General features: G+C 38.4%; 1 protein-coding gene across 1 annotated transcript; it reads right to left on the reverse strand.

Moving 5' to 3' along the window:
- Window positions 1-429: 429 nt before the first annotated feature.
- napepld (N-acyl phosphatidylethanolamine phospholipase D) lies at window positions 430-16,145 on the reverse strand. The gene is made up of 10 exons (XM_051959219.1): window positions 15,840-16,145; window positions 9,971-10,046; window positions 7,885-7,977; window positions 7,530-7,670; window positions 5,565-5,789; window positions 5,375-5,478; window positions 5,124-5,289; window positions 4,781-4,929; window positions 2,839-2,953; window positions 430-1,744 (listed from the first exon to the last, which is right to left on the reverse strand). Exons 2-10 carry the CDS (start codon window positions 10,028-10,030, stop codon window positions 1,613-1,615), a joined length of 1,185 nt encoding a protein of 394 aa, XP_051815179.1. The 5' UTR covers window positions 10,031-10,046; window positions 15,840-16,145; the 3' UTR covers window positions 430-1,612.
- Window positions 16,146-19,553: the final 3,408 nt, after the last annotated feature.

Here is a 19,553-nt window from a genome sequence, read left to right on the forward strand (position 1 = left end):
TTATACTTAGCAGGTAATTTGGGATTATACAGTGTATTTTTTTAACATGCAAACATCCAAAGGCCAGAACATCCTGTCAATGCCCCACTGTCTTCTATATAAAAATCTGTTTATTGCTGATTAATACCACTTGGGGGCGACATCGAAGGAAACTCCAAAATTTTACACATGGTTTCTTTAATGTTCCTGGTTTAAAGTAACTTTGGAGTTAACCAAAGTGGTGCTGGGAGTTTTAAAGGAACAGGTCAGTGTCAGTATCAAATTATCTGCAGTGTCTGATAGAAGTTGCAATTTGTCACAGCACCTTGAGGATAAAATGCAGATGTAGTGGAAACATGTAGTTCTTTACAAGAGGATGTGAATAGAAAAGCATTTTTTTAGGACATAATAAAGTGCAATACCTGCTCTTAGTTGCAACTGACAAAGATGCACATTTTAAATGCAAGGTACATTTAATGGGCAATTCAGTGACACAGATCAAGTGTAAACTACAGTTAGCTGTTTAGCTTTACAGTCCATTGTGCTGTTATCTGTTTTACATTCTGGCATAAAACACAAAAATCACCTCAACAGCCTCATTTCTCTCCAAAGCAAACCCATCAGACTAAAGTTCTAAGGAATAAAAATGTGAACAATCGCACTGACAAAGCTGAGAGACGGTGTTTGTGCTGTAGTTATAGAGCAGCAAAATCCTAAAGCTACACCATGAAGTTGAACCCAGCTCAACTCCTGCAGCTCTGCATGTATCAGCAAACTGTGGCTGGGAGTTTGTCAGACAGCAAAAATAGATTAAATACTTTTGTGTCTTCAGGAGTTTTGGGCTGGCTAAAGTACATTCAGAAGAAAAGGATACCGGTGGCATTACCCAGCATATCTCTACTGTAAATATCTCTCTAATAGTTTTTCTCTTATTACAGAGAACTGAAGTCCAGCGGAGTGTGAACATAAAGCTGCATCACACCGTCTGCAGTCCAGCTTCAGATTGAAGGTCTGTTCCTGAAACACAACATTAACACCTCCAGAAGAGCATGAAAACACAGACCAGTACAGTGTTACTAATTGTACTCTGACTGGCTTATGTTCAGAAAGTCTGGAACTGAATTCTGGTCACATTTTGATCGATAATCCGATTTATTTCCATTGTTTTGTTTTTGACTTCTGGTCTGTAAAAATCTACTTGGATTTTTATTTCTACTGTGCAGACCACAAAATTCCAAATGACATATATGCAAACCAAAATACATTTTATCGAGGCACTTGGCTGCACAAAATGTTCTAAATATGACTAATTCTTCTTGGAATTACAAAACCAAACGTCTATTTTCCACTTTTCTAAATCCTATGATTTTTGTTTTGTACATGGCACACTGACAGATCCAGACATTAACATCAAAAACCTTTCAGCCTCAAAGAATCACATTTTTTCACAAAGTAAATCTAATTTTCTGGTTGAGTTGCAGCTCCTGTATGTAGTTTTGCTCACAGTGACCATGTGATGGCAGGACAGACGTTTAACATGTAAACAGAACATTTTTAATCTTCACTTCGGATAAGCTCCATTCATACTGTATATGCATTACAAACTTGGATCAACATGATAAAATCTTCGGCATCATTCGAAGACGTCTCCGTGCTCTGTGGCGATAAGACGAGACTCCCCGTGATGCAGAGTGAAGAAACATTCTGGTGTCAGTCCTTTCTTTTCCAGAGCCTCTCTGAGACGAACCGGCGGCTCCAGGTAGTACTGGGTGGAGGAGGGGCAGCAGAGAGTGTGAGTATTAAAGACTGTACCTGAGCATCAACATACAGGGTTATTCAAAAAGAATGAAGCAACAGAAAACTCCAGGCAAGTCAAAACAATTCTACTCACAATCAACTTTTAATTAATGTTTAACCCTTTAAGCTTCAGTCAATTCCAGCCGTTTTCAGTACAAAAAAATCGCTAATATTCTATTTTTAAATTTAAAAAAATGACGAAAAATACAGGGAATATTGGACGCACATCGCGAGGTGCATTTCCTTGAAAATGACCGATTCGTGGATTTTATACCGACTTCAGGACATGTTTTGGACAAAATAGTTTACTGGCTTGTGTTGTCTGGATGTAAAAGGTTGGATTATGGCCGTTTTTTGTGGAATCTTTTTTTCTGTGTGTAATAATGAACCCGGAAATGTGAGTCGCGCTGTGTGCGTTGAAGCCGTGTACAGAGAACGGATGGATGGATATTTGTTTTGTCGGACAAATGTGTTTTTCTCACCCGCTGTAGTAATCACATCTGAAAGTGGTTTATACCGGCGGATTCATGAGAATCTAAGCTTTCCATCGGCGTATAGTGTTTGTATAATCGGGTTTGCAGCCGTCGGACATTCTTGAAATTCCTATGCAAATTAGTAGGTGTACCGCCGGCGGTACACCTACTACGCACTGAAGCGTAAAGGGTTAAGGTCACTGAATGACAAAATACTGCGTAGTGAAATTGGTAGATTCTTTTTGAATAACCCTGTACTTTGACTTGAAACATGATAGTATCAGCTTGATTCTTTTCAGATGTGGCAGTGAGTCAGGCTGCAGGAATAATAGTGATAGAGCTTAATAAACAAGGACACCTTTGATAAGCTGTCACACACAGAATCAAAGTCAGCATCATTACAAGCCTCAAATGGCCATGCAGCTGAATAGATATCCGAGTGTCAGCGCAGTCTGAACATTTGAACTTTTATGAAGGTTTAAACATCTATTTGAGTGGTGAAGAATAACTGCTATTTAACTTTGGTAGAAACACAACTCCTTATGGCATGTGTCACACAATCATGAAGTGATTATCTGTGTGCTCCTACCTCATAGGCGAGAGCAAACGTCCCCCAGTGTATGGCTACAGACTGTTTGGCCTGAATGTCCTGGTGGATCTGAACAGCCTCCACTGGATCCACATGCTGCCCCTGCATCACATCCCTGAAAAACCAAAGAATATTCAAGTCATCGTCATGCAGGTTTGTATTTCTATAATGTTACTTCCAATAATATTTTATAACTGACCAGTATTTGTCATAACCTTAGAAACTTCTTTAAGTTTCTGAGTTCACATAGAAATTGGACATATTCATTTTTTTCTCTCTGAGGTCTAAGTTAAATGTGGTGGTGTTTCAACTGGATCCTAATGTTTTTCCTGTGTTCAAAAAAAGGAGTGCAGGATAACAAAAAACATCAATATATTCTAGTCCAGTGCTATGCACATCAGCTAAAACATATAACACAATTAGAAAGTTCACATACATTCATCACAAAAGTAAACTTAATGGCAAAACAGCTGTATTGGATTGGATGATGTACACTACCGTTCAAAAGCCGCTTAGAAATGTCCTTAATTTTGAAAGAAAAGCAGTTTTTTCAATGAAGACAACATCAAATTAGTCAGAAATACAGTCTAGACATTGTTAATTTGGTAAATAATTATTCTAGCTGGAAATGACAGATTTTTAATGGAATATCTACATAGGGGTACAGAGGAACATTTCCAGCAACCATCACTCCTGTGTTCTAATGCTACATTGTGTTAGCTAATGGTGTACAAAGGCTCATTGATGATTAGAAAACCCTTATGTAATTATGTTAGCACATGACTGAAATTGTCTGGGTGACCCAACACTTTTGAACAGTAGTGCATTTAAAGGGAAAATTTCCGTTTCTTTGAAGAAATCGTGTGTAACCTTCAGCAGATCAGTCAGTCTAGAGACACAGACAGGAGTACTGTATAGGAAGTGTCAATAACAACACATATTTTAGTCGCCTCTGAAAGGCCCGACTGACATGTACACCGTATCTACAATATTTTCACCACTTTACCTTGTTGTCAGATGTCTTTTGCTAACAGGGGAAGCCGACACTTCTATAATTGTCTATGCTTTCTTTTCGAACCACCAGAAAAACAGTAATTTAACCAGCACAAAACAAGAGTTACTGGTCTAACGTGTTTAAACACCACAAGCACAGACGCACAACTCCTGCGTTCAGCAACATAACATTACACTTCTTGCAAACTGAGTCTGGTGGCTCTGACAAAAGCAAAACAACTACTTCAATCCCCTGTTAGAAAGGACTGACTGAAGGCAGGGAAAATGTTGGAAATATAGCACAGATGTGACCTTATCTTGATTTTTAGCCTTTGTCAGGTGGGGTTAATCTGTTTTGTTGCTGACCTTGCGATAATTTATATTTTAGGATAAATGAAAACAAGATGGGCAAAACTTTGAAACCCTTTCCTATAATGTAAGTAATGTCCAGTCCAGCACCACATTTTTTTGGAAGAAGGGCTGTATGAGGTATTTATACAGTAAATCGCAGCAGCACAGAAGCTAAGCAATGAACTGCTTTGGTCACGGTGAGCTACTATTAGCATATGCTATATCTGGAATATTTGACCTTGAAACCAAAGCTTCCATATTGTTCCATACTTCCTTTCTTTTGCCACCAGACTCCACTGACAACTGATTTTCTCTTGCAGAATAATGGGACATTTATTTACCACTGTGACTTTAGTGTTTTAACATTTTGGTTCAGGTTCAAATTTATGTGTTAAAACAAGTCACACAATAAGAGAACTCCCATGTTCTGCAAGGTCAAGGCTGTACTGGACACAGAATGTACTGTTTGTTATCCACAGCAGGAATACATTACTTAGCTTTATGCTGGTCCCTCTGCCTCTGAATTGCTGACATACAACTTTAACTTAAAAAAACCCCGACTAAACCTTCTAATTTTGTTTGTGTGCATGTACAATACCTGGGCAGGTACGCTCCGATAGGGACTGCTGCGAGGTCAAACGGTCCAAAGCGTCGTCCTATCTCCTGGAAGGAAGCGCAGTAGCCGGTATCACCAGCGAAAAAGAATCTATGATCTGGACCCAAAACAGACCAGCTGCTCCATAAAGACTGAAAGAAAGGAAACATGATGTTATGAGAAGTAGAATAAAAATTTTGAAGCAAGTTTTGTCACTAACACAGCTCCGTTGTTGCTCATTTAACACTTGTACTATCACTGGAATTCACCGAATAAATGCCATAAACTCTGAATGCTGTGGTGCTTTCTCATCTAGTTTGTCTGCAGTAATATTCTAATCTACCACCTTGTTATCGTCCATCGCTGTGCGTTTGCTCCAGTGCTGAGCGGGCGTGCAGACAAACGTGACATCGTCGTGACCCGGGACGCAGTTCTCCTCCCACCAGTCCAGCTCCATCACATTCTCACAGCCCATCTTCACCAGCCAGTCCATCAGACCGAGGGGCACGAACCTGCACAACACACATTCATCGAGATTAAAGGTTAGACAGCGCAGTAAGTCATACACGTAATAAGCATGCTGTCCAGCACACATACCAGCGTAGCTCCCCTCCAAAGCGTGCGTTGAGGCTGGCCACAGATCCAACATCCAGATGATCGTAATGAGAATGACTGATGACGACTACATCAATCCTGGGCAGCTGTTGGCGGGAAGGAAAAAAACCGATGTGAAAGAAGCAGCCAAAGAAACGAAGGAGATGCGTTTTAAAACTAAAAGGTACGAAACCTGTTCCACGGTGCAGGGAGGCCCTCTGAACCTTTTGGGCCCGATAAACTGGAACGGTGAAGCCCTCTGGCTGAAGATGGGATCCGTCAGAATATTCACTCCGTCCATCTCAACCAGAACTGTGGCGTGGCCGAGCCAGGTGACCCTCAGACCCGGACCAGACTCGGACAGGTCTGGGTTCTGGACGAAATAAGGCTCCATCACCGGGAGCTCACTGTCCAGAGCCTGAAGGAAAAGAGACGGTGAGAAAGGAAATAAGATATGGACATTCAAGTATTCAGAAGCTTACATACAAAAACACAGAACAGGCTGGTTAGTACCCAGATGAACACAAAAGGTTAGTACTTGCTCTACAATACTATAAACAACACACTACTACTTGTAAAATGTATAGAAATACTAAATGTAATAAAAGTCAATATACAGTTTTTACCCATTTCAAAGCACAGTGATTTAACAGGTAGTAAGAAAACCACTGCAGCAAGCTACATAAGGTGTACAGACATTTTACAATTAGTTGGGAAAAGAGTAAAAATAACACTGAGAAAATTACAATAAAAAAAACAATGATTAAGCAGAACAGGCTGTTTAAGGCTCATGACTTTGTAATTAGGATGCCAGAGGTAATCAGAGTGGCTTTTTACAGCCAGCTGCATTGTTTGCTCCTCTGGAAACACAGCAGATGACGTGTTTTAATCCTGCATTTACCCTCATTCTTCTGTAATAACAGCAGACTGAGTCTTTGAAGAACATTTTTTTGTGTAACCAAGTTTTCTCCCTTGGCTTGGTATTTATTCATGTAGTTTACTACTTCAAGCTGCCTTTCCAGGATGTTGGTGACTGTGAACAGATTCACTGCTATTAATAATGTGATCAATTAGGAGTCTATGAACAGATAAGGCAAAAAAAACAACCAACATTCATATCAGAATATTTTGTGGATTAGCTGTAGTAGCAGGTTAAACCACCAGGTGGAGCCTCTTCTTGTTCAATGGGGTGGGGGTGAAGGTGTGTTTGCCGACAGATAAAACAAGCGCACTTTCCTGCTATCTAACTCAACTGTTGCTGTTTTGCTGATTCACTCTGCAGCATAAAGTTGAGAAATATGTGTATCAGTGACACATTGCTCTAAATGCAGACACATTTTAGAGGAGTCAGGAAATAATGGCAGATTTCCTGCACTGATGAAGTTCCTGCATTCGTATTTGTGTAAATTTGACCCTAATGTTGCCCACAGTGAGTTTGATAGATTGCAGTTTGTTGCGTTAAATAGCTTGGATTTTGTTGGGCTAACTGCTCATTTTAACTGAAAATTACACTTTTTATTACTTATTTTAGAATTAAAGTAGCCTCATGTTTAGTGTTAAGTGTTTAAAACCGGTTTAATCAGCAAATGGAAAAAACACCTACTGCAATTTGCATCCTTACTTTTTACACAATTTTGCTCGTAGTTCATCGGTAAACTTATTTTTCAAGGCTGTATACAAAAAACCCCAGTCCAATCTGTGCAAATAAGGGGTTAAACATATTTCCTGTTCTGTGTGAAAGCCGTCTTTGATGCCGGTTAAACCCTCACTGAACTCAGCAGGTTTCCAGTAGGAGCCATAAATACCCAGAGTGAGAGTTCACAGGTCGACTTTCTGTTAACACAGATAAGCTTCTAATACTCCTTAGTTTAGTTTTTAACTCAGCTGACGGTGTGAAAGTCCCCACTTACAATTATACCACGTTCACCAGAACTACACTAGCTCTAATTTAACAAGTTTAAGGAATTATAAAATTCATTCATAGTGAGAAAGGTGTAGGACACTGAATTTTCTATGGAGTTATCTCTTATATTTTTTACTTTATATTAAATTGGGGAAGTTATGTTTAGAAAATCTTAGTATGTTACCAATCATTTAGTGAAACTCTTTTGGGAGTTTGACTATGAAGCGAGAACTGCAGATGTATAGTGATAATTACCTCTTTACTTGTTGGTACATTGCTGTTATTTTTATCCCACAGCAGGAATCTGAGGCGCAGCGAGTAGGAAGGGAAACACCACGTTGGCCAGGGGTTCATCCAGCGGCCATGTTTGTCTCGACAGGACTTCGTCACGTCCTCCTGGAGTTAAAGGGAAAAAAATGACAAGTTCAAGATAAATGAACAGCATAACCCTGGTTAAACAAAGTCATATTTTAATGTAGAATAATACACAAAACACAACAGATGGAAGGGGAGAAATCTCGAGCTGAAGGAAGGAGTTTACAGAAATGCAGAGATTGAAAGTGAAGCAGGTATGTTTGGACAGGAGGATGATGGGAATTGAGCTTTTTACCTCCAGTCGGTAGTCCAGACGGAAGCTCTTGCGGGAGGAGCTCTTCCTTGGGGTCACCTCTCCACCCTCAGCACCTCTCAGCGCTCCACCATCCTGGTAACAAAAAGCAGACGGAGGTCAGTATTTACTCTCCAAAGCATTTAAAGTTTGAAAATAAGCAGCATTAACAGCAGAATAAGCCATATTTAGGACAAGTCTAAAATGTTAGCTGTAGCTGGTGATTTGCTTAAAATGAATCCTCAGCACCAGGATTGTGCCACGCAAACATCCAACTACTCACTGACATCCAAACGGCTACTTTATTAGACTGACTGCTGATTCTAATAACATTGTTGTGATTAACAAATTACAATCCGCTATACTTGTACGTCATATAGCCACTAGGCCACAGCTTCAAAACAATGTGAGCATTATCAGTCGTGGCCTCACATGCTCTTTGTGCGATCAGCTGAGAGGTTACCACAGAGGAGAGCTAATAATTAACGTCAAAGCTCGCTAACAATTGCACTGATTGCACAGACAGCAGACACCCTCATTAGAAGGACTACTTCAGATGACTTTAAAAGTCCACTGGATCTGCTGCTGTCCCCATATCTACCACAGAGATGGTTGACGGCTTCAAATCAGAAAGCTTTTTGGAAAGGAATTGGACTTGATGTTTTAGTGCTTAACAGTAAAGTGTAGCATATGGTTTTAAAAGTGCTACAAGACAAATAAGAAGTAGAGTTACAAGAAAGTGGCAACAAGTATAACACAGGGATTATCAGTTACAAAAAGTTATGGAATTTAGTCATTTATTCTATTAATTATTCGATTTTAATCTGAAAGGTAGACCAGACTAAACTGAAAATAAATTCCACTTCTCCCTAAGTTCCTCCTCTCCTTTCAGACTGTGTGCACCAAAACACACAAGAAGTCCAATTCTCCGTTACAATACTTTATTGCATGTTTACAATTGTGCAGTCAAACTCATTAAAATATGCAATAATTAAGTTTTTATGATGGTATAGGGTCATTAGAATGTGGAGGAGGTCTCCAGGAGAACATTTCTATGTGGTGGTGCATCACCCCAGAGTCTTCTAATTGGCTACTTCTATTTAAAATTTGCATTCTTTATCAATCAAAATAAATGCAGCAGAATCAAAAATATCACTGTTTGTATTTCATATTTAAGTTGATAAGTGGATAATACAGACTCAAGCTGAGATCAAGTGCAAAGCATTGGTATGTACACTTTTATACCACCACACCGCCTGAGTTTTCACATTTTCAGTCATGAGCTTTAACTGACAAAAGTGACACTGGTTGAGGAAATTTATCAGATTAAGCTCAAGTCCCTTTGGAGAACCTCTTTTTTTGTTTAATGTATTCCACAGTACTGCCCAAAACCTACACCACTGTTCAAAAGTTTGGGGTCATCCAGACAATTTCATGTTTTCCGTGAAAACTCACACTTTTATTCATGTGCTAATATAACTACACAAAGGTTTTCTAATCATCAATTAGCCTTTAAACACCATTAGCTAACACAATGTAGCATTAGAACACAGGAGTGATGGTTGCTGGAAATGTTCCTCTGTACCCCTATGGAGATATTCATTAAAAAGCCGCTGTTTCCAGCTAGAATAGTCATTTCCCACATTAACAATGTCTAGACTGGATTTCTGATGAATTGTATGCTGTCTTCATTGAAAAAAAACTGCTTTTCTTTCAAAAATAATCATATTGAAGTGACACCAAACTATTGAACAGTAGCATATAAAAGACTGATTGGAAAATTCTCCTTTAATGGATATCATGAGTCAATAAACTACCACAGTGACTCTAAATAAACCTTTTTTCAAAGCAGACATGCTGACATGCCACAGTAAGACAAACACTCATGTCATAGTAACACGACAACTACAACCCAACTTGGCTGGAAATTTGCAACCACATTAGGGCAGGTAATGAAATATAACTTTTAAAATTGACTTCAGACATCTGCCTTTGCTTTCATGCAATATTTTTTCCCTCAAACAACTTATAATTGACTCTACTACATCTCGGTGCTATCTAATTTAAATGGATGAGCTGAGTGCATTACCTCCACCAGTTCTTTTCTCTCCTCAAGCGCCGCTCTCTCTGAAGATGATGACTTCTCCATGGGCTCACTGCCACACCTAGCATGAACACACACACAGTTAACTCCTATAGCACAGCTGCAGACTGCTGCACTGTCAGTTTGACTGTCAGAGCTCACAGTCTTCCTTCTGGAGCAACTAGGGATGGCATGCTTTGCTAAAGAGGTGCAGCTGCTGAGTATAAGGAAGTCATAAACTGCTCATTTCATTCACTCTCACACTGCAGCATTGACAGCAGAACAGCTGGCAGTTGAACCACAGTTTGCATGACAAAGATGATAATCGGACACTAAACAGGATCAACTTCCTTCGTGTGTAAATGAAGCAGTTATCATAGGTGACATTTTAACGCTTCAACACTGCACTTCTTTCAGTGGCTGAACCTTTCTCAAATCTTACCCAGACACACTGATGTGACACATAGTTTGATCTCTTACCAACCTGTTGACAGGAAAGATTAAACCACCAGTAATGCCGTGGGTGTAACTGTTGTTACTGTTATGTAACACTGATTGAGAAACTATTGTGCTGACACATACATGATACAAGAGCAAAGACGACATTCCATATCAAAAGACACCTTCTTAATCAATAATCCAAAAATGATTAACCCTGTAAAACTTACGGCTCCAAAATTACATCATCAGCGTTTTATCATTTAAATACATGTACATTTACACCACCGTTCAAAAGTTTGGGGTCTCTCACACTTTTATTCATGTGCTAACATAATGGCACAAGGCTTTTCTGATCATCAATCAGCCTTTCAACAATCTAGTTAAGATATCTTATCAACTGCCTTTGTAATAAAAATTGTAAAGAGACTGTATGGACACCCTCTATCTATACACAAACTATTTTTGCTCCTTTTTTTCTACATTTGGGTTGAACAGGGTTAATCCATTATGTAATCACACTTTTGTTTATCAATTCCAAACCTAACAGGAACTCACAGCTCAGGTGATGCAACAATAAACCTTCAACTACACTTTTAAAAAAAAAAGAAAAATTACAGCTAAGAGACCTCATTTTATCAATATGGACTGAGATTAAGGCAACAACACCTTCAGTAAGATGACTCTTCTTCTTTTCCAAACCCTAAATTAAAGCGTTCAGGTGTAGGAGAATGAACGCCTACACTTAAATTGACACATACACAATACAAAGCCAGCAAACCTAATCACAGCCCTTCCTCATCCTGTTATTATCCACAGCAATCACAGTGCAGCGTACACCCTCACCAACTACCATCCACGCATCAATGTTTGCTTCAGGCCTTGCACGGGAAAAATGTACTTCATTGATTTCTGTCCTGTATTGATTAAAAAGGATTCTTTCATGGCCTGATATTGATGACAGGGAGCAGATGGAGCCTCTGTTCTGTTAAGACACATACAGCACTAATGCAGTAACGCAACACAAGCCGAACAGTGCACTTGTCCTCTCTGGGGAACTCCATACATTGAAGCTATGGCCTGCTGATGATGCACTCAGCCTCATGAATGGACTTTACACACAGACAGCAGCCTAACAATGGAGCTCTGTGGATGACGACCAAAACAAGGATCCATGTAGCCAGAGTGCCTGATGTGCTCACATAAACAACAAACACAACCTCAACGCCGCTTTCTCTCTTCCATGGAGTTCTAGTTAAATTAAATTGCTCTGTTAAGACACCACACTTGTCAGATTTAACGCAGAGTGACAGAGGACACTGTGTACTCTCAAATAGCGAAGGAAAAACAATTAGAGAGTCATTTAGCCTCATGAAAAGAGGCAAGCACTTACAGAGTGAACCAACAAATGAATGATATTATTGCTGTTCTCAGAGGGCAGGCCATGGACACCCGACACAACCAACTGTGAAGTCTGTTAGAGAGCTTCACTCATTGTACATCCTACAACTATTGTTTTATGGCAGAATTTAGTTGCAGGATCCTTTCTCTACAGCCATGGCTTCCATATAAATTATTTATCCACAGAGCACTGATTCTGAAGTCATTCAATAACCGAATTAAAATATCTATAGACACTATGAAAATGCATCTGTGGGTTTAAAGCTAAATAAAGAATCTGTTTGTGTATGTTTTTATTAGTTATTAAAAGCCCTTCTGAGACATGCACTCCTTTCTGTTAATCTGACATCAACTCAATCTGTCTAAGGGGCCGTTTACACGAGGACCATCCTAACAGAAAACGCAAAAGTGGCGTCTTGTCATTTCACGTTTAGACAAGCGGTTTTGAAGGAAATCTGCGTATATACGGTGACTCTATAGTGTGTGGAATTCGATTGGATATGCATGCCAGGCAGCTAGGTGGCGCTGTGATAAAACTCTGCCATGTCTACGCGCATGCTTACTGTCTCCCTTTTCGGATCTCCGCCGCGGTAAATGTTCATGAATGGAATCTGTACAGATTCTGTACGTTTGTTGGTACGACTCCTGCAGTGTACATAGAGCTGCCAGAGTTGCTTGAAGGTAGGAAGGATGGAAATAATCACACATCTTTGTTTACGTCCTTGTACCGGCCGGCAAACCAAAGCACGTATGTGACGTAATCGCGTACGCGACGTGGTCAGATCTCGGCAAAGTTTTGCGTTTTGCTGTTTAGACGGAAACGTAACGGCGGAGCGTTTTTCTACTTTTCCACTCTGGAGGCCGGTTTCAAATTTTTGCGTTTTCAAGCCCCCAAAACGCCGTCCTCGTATAAACGGTAGGGTGTTTTGTTGAAATATTTTGCCGTTTTCACCTGCAAGCGTCCTCGTGTAAACGGCCCCTGAATCAGCAACTTGCTCACTTTTCAGTAAAATCTGCAGCTGCAATCTTACTAAGTCGAACCTAACATTTCCGTATCGCTGTCACCGTGACTCAAGTCTGAACTGCGTGCCGTCAGATGAACAGATAGACATGCACAGGTGACATATTTCAAATAGCGTTAAGGTATTTAGGGAAGGTTTTCTCCGCATGTCAGCACCAATACTGATACAAAAAACATCACAGGCAGCAAAAGAAACAGTTTGTGTGCCAAAATCACAACCGCAAATCTTTCTCATTCACTTTGATCTACAATTTCACATCTGTTGGGCTACAAACTGAACTTTACTGCCGTGAAAGAGACCAACAGCTCAGGTTAATGAGACTCCAAGAACTACGGCTATTTGTTGTTGTTTTTTTTTGGACAAAACATGAACAGGAGCTGAAGTGTGATTTGTTGCTTCCAGCTGTTTGCAGGAGTCTTTCCTCTGGGTTTAATAAATACCAGCAGGTTCTTTAACCCTATAGAGACGACTATGATTGCATATTCATTTTTATAATAACTTTATTTGTATAGCACCTTTCAGAAAAACATTCACAAGGTGCTTTGACAGGTAGAACATAGTGATAAAAGAGAAATACAAGAGAACTTTACTGTAAGGCGAGTCTATAAAAGTGGGTTGTAAGAAGTGATTTAAAGGAATCTACTGATTGGGCAAGCCTTCTCTCCTCAGGCAGGTCATTCCAAAGCCGAGGGTCACCCTTGGATTTAAGCCTCGACTTTGGAACGACTAGGAGGGACCACCCGAGGATCTAAGGCTGCACAAGGGGACGTACGAGGTCAACACGTCTAATACGTAGTCAGGAGCAAGGCCCTGGCAAGCTTTAAAAGTGATCAGTAAAATCTTAAAATCAATTCTAAAATGGACAGGGAGCCAGTGGAGGGAAGCTCGAACAGGTGAGATGTGAGGTCATTTGTTAAAACCATTAAGAAGCTGAGCTGCTGTGTTCCGGACCAGTTGGAGGCGGGAGAGGGATTTCTGTGGATCGAATGCTCGATAAAATGGGAGTTGCAGTAATCAAGACGGGAAAAAATGAGGACATGGATGATGTTTTTCAAGGTGTGACCGAGGGAGGATTGATTTGATTTTGGCAATGGCTCTTATCTGTAGGAAGCAGGATTTGTTGAGGTGGGGCGTGAAACCGAGGTCAGAATCAAAGAGGACGCCTAGATTTCTGGCAACAGGCTTTACATTTTTGACGAGCGGTCGATCAGACAGATCGATCATTCTTCTTGCATATAAAGTCTGGGGAGTTCCACCAACATTTAACACATTCACCAGGTCTCAGAGGGCTTTTTTTGTTGCAGTGATGGTGTTGTAAAATGACACAATAAATAACAAAAATCTTTAGAAACGAGACCACGGGATATTGTGCAACTTTTTTTTTTTAATTTGAGGGATACAGCTATGCAATTTCTGCATTTTGAAATAGAAGTGAAAAAAACAAAAAAATATTTTCTTTTTTTTTTTTAGGTATATTGCACTTCTAAGCAACTTATCGTAGTAGTCAAGACATAAGTCAACACATATTATTAAAAGTTGTGATACAAGGGTTATATTGATGTCAAGCAAATAAAAATACTCCAACAAATTGGGCTATAGTATGTAAAAATGTAAGAGTATGTCCTGGCAGACTTGCACACTATATTCATTAATTACTGGTAACTGATTCAAAATATCCTAAAAAAATATCCACAGTGTGCAGACAGGGCTAAACAGAATAGAACAGAATAGAGAATGTTTATTGTCAATTTCTCTATATATCCAGGACATATAGAGGAACCGAAAAGATGTTTCTCTCACACCTTTGCATTAGCACCATTCATTTAAAAAAGGATCAAAACACAATATAAATAAAGTTAAATAAATCAAATATATAAAAATCAACTCATGAACTAGCTGTAGTGGAATAAAGGACAGCTTATTGATGCCATATTAGCACAGTAAAGTAGCAGTTAGATTATCATCCCACACTGGCAAATCATAAATAATCCCAGCTGTATTTGGATGGTTTGATAAGGCTGCTGTTAGCTTAAGAGTCTGTCTTTTTAATTAGAGAATTATTATGTCTTAAGCGTCACTTAACGCACATGTGTACAATAAATATCTCATGCATACTGTGTCTCTTTCCATTACTTTGGTAGGTTTGTCTGAATGAAGCTGTGATTAAAATTAAAGCCTGACGAAGCCACAAATGCTACATATCCCACGTCCGTCTGAAAAGGGAGGCTTACTACTTCAGTTTAGCTGTGGATTTAGCTGGAGCTCTTGCACAAACTCTTTAAAGACTGCAGGAATGAAACCTAGTTGGAAGTTGGCCTGCAAGCAACCGGTACGAACTGCTGCACGATGCAAGAACCTGCAGCCTAAATGAAAGAAAATGCAAAACAAAGGGATGCACAGAGATCACAGTTATGCAACCAGAGCAGAACAACATGCATGTGTACTTAAAAATGTCTTATGAGCTTTAACAGCCAAGAGAGAAGCAAGACTTTGAGAAGCAGTGAAGGTTACATAACGCTGCATGGGAGTTCTCGGCTGTGTAAACAAATAAGCCCCAAAAATGACTATTTGGCAGCAATTTGCAGGAAAAAAATACATTTAAGAGACACAAAATGAATGCATGTAGCACGAACTGCCAAATGATAAACAGCATTAACAGCACAGAAGACATAAGTCATAAGCATTTCCTGGATAGAAACCAACACCACACACAAGCTAAAACCACAACCTGACTCATTAAGCCCCCACCACATAGCAGGAGGAGACACATTATCACTGCACCACACGTAAACAAACATTAGCCACGTTAGCAAAGGTGTCTCTTAGCATAAACACAGGTCAAACTGCCACTAGGTAAAGGCCACACACACACACACACACACACACACACACACACACACACACACACACACACACACACACACACACACACACACACACACACACACACACACACCGTCGAGCACCACAGGCGTCGTTAGAGGCTGTAAAACCTCCCAGCTATTCAGTCCTACCTGTAAACTTGACCGCAATACAGAAGCACCGCTAGATTTCTCACAGAGGAGACATGTTTGTTGCATTAGCCGCAGATTCGGATTTAATACGAGCCGGGAGACGTTAATAGGAGCTGAGCGGTTCCCTCGGAGCGCTTTAACATCACGACAGACAGAAACTAGAGCAGCTGCAAACTTAAAGCTAGAAGTAAAACCCCGGTAGGTGGGCTCTGAACGGTAAAAACGTGCAGCTTCGGTCCCCGAGCAGCAGTGGGACGGTGAGGATCATTAGTCGGTACCAGCTCTGTCTGACGTCGGTGCAAAAAAAAAAAAAAGCCTCCGACCACGTGACCTGCGTTGATCTGTTTTACAAATAATCACAAACAAATAGAGGGAAAACAGCTTTTTGGTCGGAAATGACAACATATTTTACAACTACAAAATATATAAACAATAAAAATACAATCTGACAAAATTAGAGTAGGAAAATAATATTCAAAAATAATTTAAAAAAAATCTAAAATATAATAAAAAATAATTAAAAAAATACAGTCAGAAATAACATTTTTGGTGCCCTTTCTTTTTCAAAAATTTTAATGTCTGTGAAAAAATAACGCAAAAGCTTTTGTTTAATTAATTAATTTCTTAGCTACCAACTGAATAAAAACATTTTTTTTAAAAAAAAGCAAACTATTGCAGAAAATTTTAATTAAAAAGATACGAGCATTGGACTGAAAACAAAATAACATATTAAAAAACATTTACAAAAAGTATTAAATCACTGCAAAAAAAATATTAAATTTGTTGTTGAATTATTTAAAAAATATTATTACATGCATTAAAAAAAAGCAAACTATTGCAGAAAATTTTAATTAAAAAGATACGAGCATTGGACTGAAAACAAAATAACATATTAAAAAACATTTACAAAAAGTATTAAATCACTGCAAAAAAAATATTAAATTTGTTGTTGAATTATTTAAAAAATATTATTACATGCATTCAAAATCATTAAAATCCAAAAACTATTGTAATTAGAACAATTTAAAAAAAATCAGTCACAGGGGAAACTATGTTGACAGTCTTAAATAACATATTAAAAAGTATTTTAAAAATGCAAAATTTGTGAAAAAATAATCAACCAAGATTTTTTTTGAGATGCCATTTTCAAAAAAGCTACACAAAAAAGTCAAAATCTAATCTGAAGGAAATCTAATTGGAGTCATGTATATTTTTTTATTAACTACAAGCAGCCAAGGAGAAAACAATACGTAGAGCTGGAAATTATAATATTCCAAAATCTTAATTTAAAAAATCTGAATGAGTCCATAATTTTTTTAGAACACTAAAACAAAACTAGAAAAAGTTTAAAAATTATTAAAGAAAATGTATATTAAATATTTATATTGCAACATTATTAAAAATTAAAATTACAACACAGCTATCACTACTTCTTCCTGAAACTGGATGATTTAAATTCCATCGTGTGTTTATGTGCTGTATGTGTTAAAGGGTAAAAGCTTATCGTCTTGTTATAAAAACATCAAACCTTAAGATGCTTGTTGATTTTAGCTGCTGTTAGTCTGGTTTAGTTGGCTTATCAGGATGGATACACTGGTCTTACTGGTTTGGCAGCTTAGTTAGACAGCTTGGTTTAACTGGTACCTGATAGTCAAACTGACTGACCAGTAAAGCCTTTATGGGAAACCAGTCAAGTGGTAAATTAGATAGTTAAACTGACCAGAAATGCCAAGAAAGACTGATTATTTCTTGTTTTCATCATCATGAGTGTTAATACTTATTACCTCATATAATTACTAATGTTGTACTGTTCTATTATTCACCTTATTTTAGCTCACAGATTTCAATAATGTGTTGTACTCATATCTTATTGCTTTTTAGGCTCTGCGTTTCTCACGTTATGTCATTTGGTTTTTCTGAGCAATATCTGGTACAAGAATTTCCTTCAGGATTAAGAAAGTTTAATTTTATCTTATCATAATAAGAGAAGAAAAATTAAAAAGAAAAACAAAGAACAAAGAAACAGGCAAGAAAGTGAAATAGTGTAACAAATATGTATATTTTTAGAGGATTTTCATTTATTGCCCCAATGATTTTGTTTGAAATTAGAAAAACGATGCCTATCTTTTAAAAATAATAATAATAAAATTTACTAATTATACCAAAAATTTGGATAAAACTAAAAATGCATACAGTAGACTACTCAAATATTCAATTGAGAAAAATGGGCCAATAATAAAACAATTATTATTCTTATCATTACAGTGCCTTCTGTTAGAACTTTAGAATCTGTCACAGTAAAATAAGTAGAGTTTACTTTAGTTTGAATCTTAAATATCCATCTCTTATCTATCCTCATAAGAAAATGTCAACAACTTTTGTCAGGAAAGAGGTCTGAAATGATTTAGAACACTTTGATAGACAGCACAAAAACGAAAGTGATGTAAAATAACGGCTGAATAAAACACGAATCAGTGTGGGGTCAGTTTTCTCCTGAGGACTTGTGGCCTGAATGGGTTTATTTGCAGAACCTGTGCTGGACTGAACTCACCTTGAGCTCCTCCACCTGAAGAAGGAGGACACCTGGAGGGAGTAGAAGCCGAGCAAAGCCGCTAAGTTCACTCGATTAAACTGAACTTTACGAGTAAACAGCAGCTGCACGGGTTTACAAAACGCTGTTTCCATCCCCGTTCTTTAATTCTGACCATATTCATTGAGCACTTTTTATTAAAAACAGTCACTAAGTTGCACATGTACCGTTGTTTCTGTTCCGGACTGCAAAAGTTGCCTCCACTTCCTGTCTGAGGCTTTCAGGCTCTGTAGGAAATCCGACTATTCATATTTCAGAATTCGTTTTGTGAAAAATTTTAGAACAATTTATGCTTTCTCATGCGAAGGCTCAACAAAATGAAACTAATTAATCAGCACATTTGTTAAAAAAAACAACTAAAAGACAACTAGTGAGCTGCTAAATAGAAAAATGCACCCATAGGGTGACATGAGTCAGGGGTGTCAAGCTCATTTCAGTCCAGGGGCCACATACAGACCAAACCGATCTCAAGAGGACCAGACCAGTAAAATCAGAGCAGAATGACATATAAATAATAACAACAACTCTAAGTTTTCCCTTTTAGTGCAAAAAAGTACAGTTCTGAAAATGTTCACATTTAATGAACTATCTTCTTGCAAAACATTATGAACCTGAAATTTCTTAAGAAAAATCAGTGCAGTTTCAACAACATTATGTCTCAGTTTATCATTTACACATTACAACATACAGATCACAGTGCATAGGCACAAACCATTTAGTTACAGGTATCTGGAACTGAACAAGAGTATTTTATTTTATGATCAAAACAACCTGTCTATATCTAGACTTACAGTTTAACAAGTTTACACTTTGCAGTTAATGTTTTCTCTGTAGTTTTTATCTTTTTAAAGTCATCCCGTGGGCTGGATTGTACGCTTTTTCTTGCGGCCCAGTTTTGGCCAACGGGCTGTATGTTTGTCACCCCTGATTTCACCAGTGATTTAGTAGTTTAGTAGTAGAGAAAGAACATCTTAAAATGTAATTGAATTTCAAAAATTCAGTTATAAAGTCTAAATGACTATCAGTCTTCAGTGAAAGATTAGTTTGTTGTTCCTATGCTAATTTCATTACATTTTGCTATTTTTCTCCCCCTAATGTGACCCAAGTTGGTCAATCAGAGCAGG

Source organism: Acanthochromis polyacanthus, chromosome 1 (assembly GCF_021347895.1).
Source record: "Acanthochromis polyacanthus isolate Apoly-LR-REF ecotype Palm Island chromosome 1, KAUST_Apoly_ChrSc, whole genome shotgun sequence".
NCBI classification, from domain to species: domain Eukaryota; kingdom Metazoa; phylum Chordata; class Actinopteri; family Pomacentridae; genus Acanthochromis; species Acanthochromis polyacanthus.

Bases quoted from the DNA above. Each gene is read 5' to 3' on its own strand.
- napepld (XM_051959219.1), bottom strand. From the start codon at position 10,030: ATGGAGAAGTCATCATCTTCAGAGAGAGCGGCGCTTGAGGAGAGAAAA. The intron at 7,671-7,884 runs GTAAAAAGCTCA...CTTTAACTCCAG, and splicing joins GTCTGGACTACCGACTGGAG to GAGGACGTGACGAAGTCCTG. The intron at 1,745-2,838 runs GTAGGAGCACAC...TCCTCCACCCAG, and splicing joins CGTTTGCTCTCGCCTATGAG to TACTACCTGGAGCCGCCGGT.